This window comes from Bufo bufo, chromosome 6 (genome assembly GCF_905171765.1).
Source record: "Bufo bufo chromosome 6, aBufBuf1.1, whole genome shotgun sequence".
NCBI classification, from domain to species: Eukaryota; Metazoa; Chordata; class Amphibia; order Anura; family Bufonidae; genus Bufo; species Bufo bufo.
In genome coordinates, this window is record NC_053394.1 from 302,858,970 (window position 1) to 302,871,006 (window position 12,037).

At 39.6% G+C, this 12,037-nt stretch overlaps 1 protein-coding gene across 1 annotated transcript; it reads left to right on the plus strand.

The window, feature by feature from the left end:
- The first annotated feature begins 228 nt into the window (after nucleotides 1–228).
- Nucleotides 229–1,290, plus strand: NEUROD2 (neuronal differentiation 2). Its single transcript, XM_040438196.1, has one exon. The coding sequence runs from the start codon at nucleotides 229–231 to the stop codon at nucleotides 1,288–1,290; it is 1,062 nt and encodes a 353-aa protein (XP_040294130.1).
- The last annotated feature ends 10,747 nt before the right edge of the window (nucleotides 1,291–12,037 follow it).

Genomic DNA, 12,037 nt, shown 5'->3' on the forward strand with positions numbered 1-12,037 from the left:
TATTCTGTTGTGGTGTATGTTGCTCTTATATGTAATGTTAGCCCTGGAACAACATGGGCGACAACAGAACAATATAAGGGTCTGGGGGTGTAATCATTACATGAATCTGGATCAGTATATTATTCTGCATTGTGCGTTACATTGCTGAGTAGGTGAGATCACTGTTGCCTCTTGTACTCCTCAGAGGTCTCTGGTGTTGACTTGTCTTATCTTCTGTCCCTAGCCATCATGTTGACCAGGCTGTTCAGCGAGACCAGTCTTATTCCGGAGGTCCAGAAATTCGCCTCCTGGACTGATGATGACTGTGATGAAGACATGAGTGACAAGGATGAGAGCAGCGAGAAGAGCTTACAGGAGGTTCACACTGAGGGTTCTCTGAGTGAGAGCAAGGACGATGGGGATATTGGTGGGGATGATGATGAGGAAGAAGAGGAAGAGGAGGGGACAGAGGAAGCTGAGGGAGAAAGGCCCAAGAAACGTGGCCCCAAAAAGAGGAAAATGACTAAGGCCAGGATGGAGAGGTCCAAGGTGAGAAGACAAAAAGCCAATGCCAGGGAGAGAAACCGCATGCATGACCTCAATTCAGCCCTGGACAACCTCAGGAAGGTGGTGCCCTGCTACTCAAAGACCCAGAAGTTGTCTAAGATCGAGACTCTCAGGCTAGCTAAGAACTACATATGGGCCCTCTCCGAGATTCTTAGGTCTGGGAAGAGGCCTGATTTAGTGGCCTATGTGCAAACCCTGTGCAAGGGCCTCTCCCAACCCACAACCAACCTGGTGGCCGGCTGCTTGCAGCTTAACTCCAGAAATTTCCTGACTGAGCAAGGTCAAGAAGCTGGGAGGTACCATGGCCCTAATTCTTCCTTTGCCATGCACCCCTATAACTATCAGTGTTCCAGGCTCTCAGGCTCACAGTGTCAGTCTAGTTCCATGGCCAATACTCATGCTTTGAGAAGCCATGGCTACTGTGCCACATATGAGTCACTGTATGGTAACACGTCTCCGGACTACAATAGCTCTGAGTATGACGCCCCCTTAAGCCCACCACTGTGCATTAATGGCAACTTCGCTCTTAAACAGGACTCATCCACCGACAATGATAAAAATTACCACTACTCTATGCACTATTCTGCCCTCCCATCCTCCAGGCCTTCTGGGCATAGCTTGCTCTTTGGATCTTCTGGTATGCGAAGTGGAGTCCACTCTGAGAACCTGTTGCCTTATGATATGCACGTCCACCATGATAGGGCCCCCATGTATGAGGAACTCAATGCGTTTTTCCATAACTGAGCCACCTAACTTTTCTCCACCTGTGCAATTTGTGCCAAGAAATATGGAAGTATTGGAGCGACCAGTCGAGTAGAACAACTCCTGGTCGTCAACTATTGATGCAGATACTTCTTAGTATGGTGAACCTTCTGTCCTGCATTTCACTTGTGTTTGGAGACCTTGCTTGCGGTTGGGTAACCTTTGCCACCCTACAGCTGTGTTTTGCAAGGTGGCCCTGATGCACTACATACAATTGTGATGGTTGTAATTACTTCTGCACAATCAAGAGTTCTGTTTGGTTCATCTACATCATATGTTTGATGTTTCATCGTTGTCTGCCTGGGATCATCCTACACTATGTGAGGCATCATTGCACCCCTATCCCCTCTCCAGTTCATTCACATGTACATATTCAGCAACCACATCTTGTTTGCACCTAGAACTGGGTTTAGGCACTTGCCTGTGTACAATAATACCAGTAGGCCTGTCCCCTCTGCTAACCCTATTTATATTGTTACTGTATATACCATGCACCTGACCATGTTTCTTGATCATGGAGGTGATCCCCCCTAGGTGCAATATACAATAGAAAACCAGAACTTTTTAATTCATGTGGAATTGCAAAGAAATGACGCTTAAGAAAATCAACGTGGGCATCTATCTCCTATCTATCTATCTATCTATCTATCTATCTATCTATCTATCTATCTATCTCACTAATCTATCTATCCATCAATCTATCTATGTATCTATGTATCTATCTATGTATCTATCTATCTATCTATCATATATCTACCAATCTATCTCACGTCTATCTATCTTATATCTACCAATCTATCTTAGATCTAGCTATCTATCTTAATGTATCTATCTGTTAATCTATCTATCATATATCTATCTATCTATCTATCTATTTATCTATTTATCTATTATCTATCAATCTATCTTATATCTACCAATCTATCTATCTATCTATCTATCTCTTTCTCTCACTAATCTATCCATCAATCTATCTATGTATCTATCTCTGTCAATCTATCAATCTATCTATCTATCATATATCTATCTATCTATCTATCTATCTATCTATCTATCTATCTATCTATCTACCAATCTATCTCACGTCTATCTATCTATCTGTTAATCTATCTATCATATATCTATCTCACGTCTATCTATCTATCTATCTATCTATTTCCTATCTATCTATCTATCTATCTATCTATCTATCTACCTATTATCTATCAATCTATCTTTTATCTACCAATCTATCATCTATCTATCTATCTATCTATCTACTCTTCTTGCCTACTACAAAAGTAAATGGGAACAAATAATTAAATTGAAATTCAATTGCAAAAGATATTTTTTGCTAAAGCAATAAAATACAAACCTAGGATGAAGTAGAAAACCGAGAATCTATGCAAAATATAAAGGTGAAATTTATATAAAGTTTATTTTAAAGGGGACCGAGCAAACACGTTTAATGTGCAATTTCTTTCCAATTTCGATAGGGGCCCAGGGGTGTAGGAAGACGAGCCCCTGCAGTCCCCTCTGGCACTGAAAAGGTTAAAGGGATACATGACCTGCATTTCAGTCTCCTGCATCAACAGAACCTTTGCTGTTGTTCTTGCTGTGTTATCACTAAATGTTCTTTTCTGATCCTGTGTGTCATATAATCTCTGTTCTGTCTGATCGGAAGGGAAGGTTTACATGCAGAAAATACTCTGTGATGTTTTGCATGGGAAAGAGAACGTGACAAAAAAAAAGTTTTAAAAATATGCAAAATATAAGGTTTTCACTTACCCTGCGTTTCTGATTTCTTTACTATACTGTAATTGTGTGGTTAATTTATGGGTGTCCTGCCATCCGCTGCCTATTACGTTTAAGGGATTTATTTGGCAATGCATTTCCATTTAATTCCTTCATATCTCTATCTATGGTCTTATTTATGATGCGTTTTTATTTATTATTGATCTATTTATTATATATTGTCACTATTTATTTTGAAATATTTCTTTATTTTCAATGTATTTGTTTTATGTATTTTATTTTCATTTTTTATTATTATAAATTCAGATTTTTGTATGTATTTTGAACAGAATGATGTTCTATTCCTTTTTCATGTATTTATTTTAAACAGGACTTTTTATTTTTACTTTTTTTCATATGTCTAGTAAATGTTGACAACTCTTAAGCTTGTAGAGAACAAAAAAAAATGGTAAATTAGTGCGTGGGGCACAAGAAGTGTTGTGTATGTGTCCATTTTAATTCAGATTAATAAATATTAAAAACAGAAAATGGTGCAAAGAATCTTCATTTGCAGATACACACAATATACATATGTGTTATGTTATATCTATTTATCTATCCATATATCTATCTATATACATATATACACACCCCAGATCCAACCAAACTCCAAACTTCCCTGCTGTGTGGAGGAATCGGGTGGAGGTGGAGGAATCTTCAGGCAGATGATATGTCCTAGAGAGACATCTGGATGTCCCCTGTGCACGGTTTAACTTGTAATTAAAAGGCTTTATAGAGGGCAATTAATAAGTATTGAACATTTGTCATATTTGCTAGGTGCCATGGGATAAACAAAATGGCTGTTCCTCTGGGCTGTAAGCAATAAACGACAAATAGAGCTCACAAGGTGCAGATGGGCACTGGGTTGACTTGGGTGGGCATAATGAGGCTCCAGTAAATACCCAGCTAAAGACAAAATAAATGTAACATTTGGTTTATGATGCCAGGCCTAATGGAAAACAGTAAGGGGAAAGAAAATAAAAACTCTGTTTTCCAGGAAGATTCAGACATTCAGGGTGACAGGTCCCTAAGGCGTGATGGGAAGAAAAGGGGGATCAGGGGACCTTTACAAATAAAGGCTTTGAGAGCCAGATAGGGGGTCACTGTGTAATTTGAGGGTCTCTGCCAGCCCTTGTGAGGAGGGGTCCTGGAACAACCGCAGGAATACTCACTGGAGCTGTCCACATTGCTGGTTCTGAAAGCCGACAGGAAGTGAGGATGTCACCAAGTCCATCTCCTCTCCATTTCCTGGGCAGCTCTGCTGTTCTCTGTGATCAGCCATGTGAAGCTGATGTCTGCAGCACCTCACATCTACCATACAGATACATGTGCAACATTGAGGGGCAGCCCCATGTAAAAGCACAGATAACAAACATCCTATGGGATCTGGAAGATCATTTGGAGCAATGGAGCAATATGACCAAGTCACATGAGTCTATATATATATATATATATATATATATATATATATATATATATATATTACATATGTATATAGAGAGAGAGTTGAACAAGCTGTAAAATAAACAATCTAGTGAATAGTTTTTAAAGGGACCGCATCACTGAAAAATCATAGAGATATGAATAGCTCACTGTGTTCACAGGGCCAGTAATAGAAAATACAAATTGGTGTATGTTGTGTAAGTGATCGGTGAGTAATGGCTTATCCTGGATGAACAGAGCAGGTGATACACCTGGGTATAATGGGCCGGGGATCATATACACCTGGGTATTATGGGCCGGGGATCATATACACCTGGTTATAATGGGCCGGGGATCATATACACCGGGTTATAATGGGCCGGGGATCATATACACCTGGTTGTAATGGGCCGGGGATCATATACACCTGGTTGTAATGGGCCGGGGATCATATACACCGGGTTATAATGGGCCGGGGATCATATACACCTGGGTATAATGGGCCGGGGATCATATACACCGGGTTATAATGGGCCGGGGATCATATACACCTGGGTATAATGGGCCGGGGATCATATACACCGGGTTATAATGGGCCGGGGATCATATACACCTGGTTATAATGGGCCGGGGACTATATACACCTGGGTATAATGGGCCGGGGATCATATACACCGGGTTATAATGGGCCGGGGATCATATACACCTGGGTATAATGGGCCGGGGATCATATACACCTGGTTATAATGGGCCGGGGATCATATACACCTGGTTATAATGGGCCGGGGATCATATACACCTGGGTATAATGGGCCGGGGATCATATACACCTTGGTATAATGGGCCGGGGATCATATACACCTGGGTATAATGGGCCGGGGATCATATACACCTTGGTATAATGGGCCGGGGATCATATACACCTGGGTATAATGGGCCGGTGATCATATACACCTGGGTATAATGGGCCGGGGATCATATACACCTGGGTATAATGGGCCGGGGATCATATACACCTGGGTATAATGGGCCGGGGATCATATACACCTGGGTATAATGGGCCGGGGATCATATACACCTGGGTATAATGGGCCGGGGATCATATACACCTGGGTATAATGGGCCGGGGATCATATACACCTGGGTATAATGGGCCGGGGATCATATACACCTGGGTATAATGGGCCGGGGATCATATACACCTGGGTATAATGGGCCGGGGATCATATACACCTGGGTATAATGGGCCGGGGATCATATACACCTGGGTATAATGGGCCGGGGATCATATACACCTGGGTATAATGGGCCGGGGATCATATACACCTGGGTATAATGGGCCGGGGATCATGTATGGACCAGACGCACTGAAAGAACAGCAGATGAACCGATAATCAATAGAGAAACTGGACATTTCTATTGTGCTATTTAATATTCAATATTATACAAAGCACCAAAATGAGAGAATAACACCTGTTTCTGGTGAATTGTGGAGGCTTTTTGTACCCAGCTTTCTAGAAATACCGGAAAGCAGAAGGTGTATTTTGGGGAGGAAAGGGAAACTGGGATTCTTTAGTGTGAAGGCTAAAAAGTTTGAGATATCTCTGTAAAATAAGATGACATCACATTACGCACAGAAATATTAATAATGAAAGACAATACAACAGGAAAGAAAAAAATGAGATCGGTCGATAGATCCTGGATATAAGGAGGACATGTGATTCCCAGACAAAGAGGAGCTGGAGAAGAAGGCGAACAAGGACAGGGGGAGAGAAGAGGAACTTGGAGATGATCACAGAACTTGGCAGAAGGAGAGAGGACATATGTAGCCCCTGTGGGTACAGGAGACCGAAGTTAGACATTGTTGGATCCCTCAGGGGGTTGGGGGTCTTCTCAAATAAGCCAACATTTGTTTCTTTAGTGGATTAACCCCTTCAGGTCTTGCCCATCTTGCGCCTCTATATGTCACTAACTTTTATTAACCAGATGTGATGTAACAAACTCCTAAATAAACCCACAGTGTCTGGATATGAGCAACTGCAAGCAATGCAATACATAGAACATTCTATCTATCTATCTATCTCCCACATATCTCTCTATCTATCTATCTATCTATCTATCTATCTATCTATCATCTTTTTACAATATTTATCGATTTGGATCTTTATTATATTTAATTTATAGTATCTATTCTCTTTCGACTATCTATCTATCTATCTATCTATCTATCTATCTATCTATCTATCTATCTATCTATCTATCATCATCATCAGCTATCATCTATGAATTATATATCTTTCTATCGATCAATCTTTCTTTTCATTTGTTATCTACCTGATTATCTATCTATCTATCTATCTATCTATCTATCTATCTATCTATCTATCTATCTATCTAACATTCAGTTTGACTTTTAACTTCAAAGACCTAGCCCCTCGACCCACTATATAGACCTTGTATGCAGCCATTTTCCAGCACCACAGTCCAGTATGTTCTGGGCATATATTAAATACTGAAATACCTCAGGAGCTTAAAACAGCAATGGAAATACATGACTAGGAATCCACCACACGTCGTCATTTACTATAGGACGCAATCTGTGGAATCTCCTGGTATTCCCCTATAGGCAGTGCATATGGCACAGGTGGTATTCTCCTATAGGTAGTGTATAGGGCACAGGTGGTATTCTCCTATAGGTAGTGTATAGGGCACAGGTGGTATTCTCCTATAGGTAGTGTATAGGGCACAGGTGGTATTCCCCTATAGGTAGTGCATAGGGCACAGGTGGTATTCCCCTATAGGTAGTGCATAGGGCACAGGTGGTATTCCCCTATAGGTAGTGCATAGGGCACAGGTGGTATTCCCCTATAGGTAGTGTATTTGGCATAGGTGGTATTCCCCTATAGGTAGTGTATAGGGCACAGGTGGTATTCCCCTATAGATAGTGTATAGGGCACAGGTGGTATTCCCCTATAGGTAGTACATAGGGCATAGGTGGTATTCACCTATAGATAGTGTATAGGGCACAGGTGGTATTCCCCTATAGGTAGTGCATAGGGCACATGTGGTATTCCCCTATGGGTGGTGCATAGGGCACAGGTGGTATTCCCCTATAGGTGGTGCATAGGGCACATGTGTTATTCCCCTATAGGCAGTGTATAGGGAACAGGTGGTATTCCCCTATAGGTAGTGCATAGTGCACATGTGGTATTCACCTATAGGTAGTGCATAGGGCACAGGTGGTATTCCCCTATAGGCGGTGCATAGGACACAGGTGGTATTCCCCTATAGGCGGTGCATAGGACACAGGTGGTATACCCCTATAGGTGGTGTATAGTGCACATGTGGTATTCCCCTATAGGTAGTGTATATAGGGCACAGGTGGTATTCCCCTATAGGTAGTGCATAGGGCACAGGTGGTATTCCTTACGTCTTCTTGGCTTTTCATCGATAGCAACACATAACAATGTGCTGTCCATGGATATAACATGGAATAAACCTGCACATAGTCCATGGACTGATGAATATTATCGGAGACCTGTGCGATAGACGGCACATCGTGCACTCAGCTATTCTGTGTTCAGGGGCCTCCCATTAGGGGGGTATGCCAGGCTGTGTCCGGTGCCAAGTGCATGCCAAGGGGCACTGCTAGGAGGAGCTTGGATCCTACTGAGCACTTCAGACATCTGTGCACCTACCTTCTCTTGTATTTGTATATAAACCATAGAGAAACATAGTTCTTAATGCGAAGTAATGGAAACGGACCGTAGAAAAACGCTGTAAATATAGAATTAAAATTATTGTATAATCACTATTTAAAGATGTAGAAGTAGTATTATATAAATTAAATATTTTGTATTTGATTTCACAGGCATTAAATGGTTACATTTTATTACTTTCGGGAATGGAAGGAGAAATGTTAAATAAATGAATGAAACTGCTAATAACATAAGTAGATAGGGAAAACAAAATTGATTATGTAGATACTGTATAGATGGATATACGAATAGATAGATATGAAATAGATAGATAGTTTAAGTTTAATTCTATGGAAAACAGGAAAGTTTAAATTAATTTTATATGCTCGTTTTATACCCTTTTAGGTGCAGAGCTCAGCACTACACTTTCTGAAGAAGAGAAAAATAAAATAAATTGAATTGAATTATATGCAAACCGTTATTATTATTATTATTATTATTATTATTATTATTATTATTAATAATAATAATAATCTTATTATTATTATTACAACTTCCTTCGGCACTTATTAAACACATACATATAATATCCAGAATATTTTCTTCTTCCCGTTTTCTTAAATCGGGGTTACATTTTTTTCCCCTGCATTATTTCTAAATCATATATCTATGCCGGCATTTTACAACATTATTTGACCGCAAGGATGGTTAATGTTCAAATGAAATACTGCAGAGAAATAAATGCGGCGATTTGTGCGAGAATTACAGTCCATTCCCCCATTTATTTTGAACTGATGCATTTCTCTATATAAAAGACCGGATTTAGCCAGATACAGCATGTAATCATACATGAGAACATATCTACAATGTATGATTACTCAGTATGTATTTACAAGGTGTGCCTATATATGTGTAGTGTGTGAGTATACAGTTACTGTATGTGTGTGTGTATATATATATATATATATATATATATATATGTGTTGTGTGTGAGTATACAGTTACTGTATGTGCCTATATATATATAGTGTGAGTATATAGTTACTGTATGTGCCGATAAATGTACAGTGTGTGAGTATATAGTTACTGTATGTGTTATATATATATATATATATATATATATATATATATGTGTGTGTAGTGTGTGAGTATACAGTTACTATATTTGCCCATATATGTACAGTGTGAGTATATAGTTACTGTATGTGTTATATATATATATATATTTATATATGTGTGTAGTGTGTGAGTATACAGTTACTATATTTGCCCATATATGTAGTGTGAGTATATAGTTACTGTATGTGTATGTATATATATGTGTAGTGTGTGAGTATACAGTTACTGTATGTGTCTATATATGTACAGTGTGTGAGTATATAGTTACTGTATGTGTATATATATGTACAGTGTGTTAGTACCTCATATATGGGCAGTGTGTGAGTTTACAGTTACTGTATGTGCCTATATGTGAACAGTGTGTGAGTATATAGTTACTGTATGTGCCTATATATGTACAGAGTGTGAGTATACAGTTACTGTATATATATATATATATATATATATATATATAGTCTGTGAGTATATAATTACTGTATGTGCCTATATATGTGCAGCGTGAGTATATAGTTACTGTATGTGCCTATGTATGTTTAGTGTGTGAGTATATAATTACTGAATGTCACTATATATGTACAGTGTGTGAGTATATAGTTACTGTATGTGCCTATATACATACAGCAGTGTGTGAGTATATAGTTACTGTATGTGCCTATATACATACAGCAGTGTGTGAGTATATAGTTACTGTATGTGCCTATATACATACAGCAGTGTGTGAGTATATAGTTACTGTATGTGCCTATATATGTGCAGTAAATATATAATTACTGAATGTCCCTATATATGTACAATGTGTGATGTATAGTTACTGTATGTGCCTACAAATGTGCAGTGTGTAAGTATATAATTACTGAATGTCCCTATATATGTGCAGTGTGAGTATATAGTTACTGTATGTGCCTATATATGTGCAGTGTGAGTATATAGTTACTGTATGTGCCTATATATGTACAGTGTGAGTATATAGTTACTGTATGTGCCTATATATGTACAGTGTGAGTATATAGTTACTGAATCTGCCTATATATGTGCAGTGTGTGAGTATATAGTTACTGTATGTGCCTATATATGTACAGTATGTGAGTATAAATGTACAATGTAATTATTGCTCTGTGAGCATATATTTATCTGTACAGTATCTGACCATATGCACAGTGTGGTGATATATATGTTACCTGAGAAGATCTGTACAGTATGTGAGTATATCTCCACAGTGAGAGAGTATACATGCTCAGTGTGAGTATATAGTTACTGTATGTGCCTATATATGTACAGTATGTGAGTATAAATGTACAATGTAATTATTGCTCTGTGAGCATATACTTATCCGTACAGTATCTGACCATATGCACAGTGTGGTGATATATATGTTACCTGAGAAGATCTGTACAGTATGTGAGTATATCTCCACAGTGAGAGAGTATACATGCTCAGTGTGAGTATATAGTTACTGTATGTGCCTATATATGTACAGTATGTGAGTATAAATGTACAATGTAATTATTGCTCTGTGAGCATATACTTATCTGTACAGTATCTGACCATATGCACAGTGTGGTGATATATATGTTACCTGAGAAGATCTGTACAGTATGTGAGTATATCCCCACAGTGAGAGAGTATACATGCTCAGTGTGAGTAGATGTATAATGTGTGATTGCATGGCAGTTCTGTGTCAGTTGTAGTGTGCACATTTCTGTTACACACATGGAGGTGTGTATATAGATATATATGGGTGCATACTCTGATTGTGCTAGTGAAAATAATAGCTTTTTATGGCCCCTCTCTGCCAGTGCCCAGTCTGAGTGCAGAGGGGAAGATCAGGGAGGAGAGGGGATTACAGTTTAAATTCCATGACATCTGCTCATTATCACACACTGAGATTTTTTATATGGGAAGCTAAATTAAAGACAGATTTTTGCCAGAATTGCAGATCTCATAAAAGGGCTGAAAATGAGGCTGTAACATGGAGCCCGGACCATCACCTACCTATGTGCAGCCCATGGCCCGGATCCAAAGCCACAGAGGAAGCGCCTACAGGTCAGCAAATGACATAGAGGGACATGATGGGCACAGCTTGACTGCCTGGGTATAGACGTCAATGTACGTCCTGCATTATGCAGGCTATTAGTAATATAATATACAGTGTAATCTTACAGTGATTTATGGGGCTAGAGGCAGATATTAATGTGAACAGGGACAGCTCAATGACAAGACTCATATGGAAGGAGTTAAGATCAAGGTACTGCTGCATTTAGAGTGCTAGTCACTAGACTGAGCTGCCAGCACTGCTGGCACCAGCCAAAGCACATTCCTGGTACCCTCACATGCAGAGCCTAGTACCCTGGCACATACTGTGCCCTGTACATCCAGCCTGGCAGAGCTCTCACAGAACATCTCGCTTCCTGTCACCAGACTTCTATGCCAAGGAGAGGAGGGGGCACAGAGACAGACTAGAGATGGTTTATTAGAGAGAGGCATGGAATGAATGGGAAAGGAAAGAGAATGGCTATGGACATTGAAGTGAGGGGGCTGTAATGGGTCAGGGGGTTACACGGGGGAGGAATCAGCTACAATACCTTATTACTTTTAATCGTATTTGTGCAAAATAGGGGGGTTCTAGTTAGATGACAATTAACTACCAAGAGTTAACTAAAGAAAAGGGGGCAATTATATAGCCAATGAATTCATTAAATCCGGGCAGGTAGAAAAAT

Excerpts from the sequence above, each read along its gene's own strand:
- NEUROD2 (XM_040438196.1), top strand. The coding sequence starts at position 229 with ATGTTGACCAGGCTGTTCAGCGAGACCAGTCTTATTCCGGAGGTCCAG.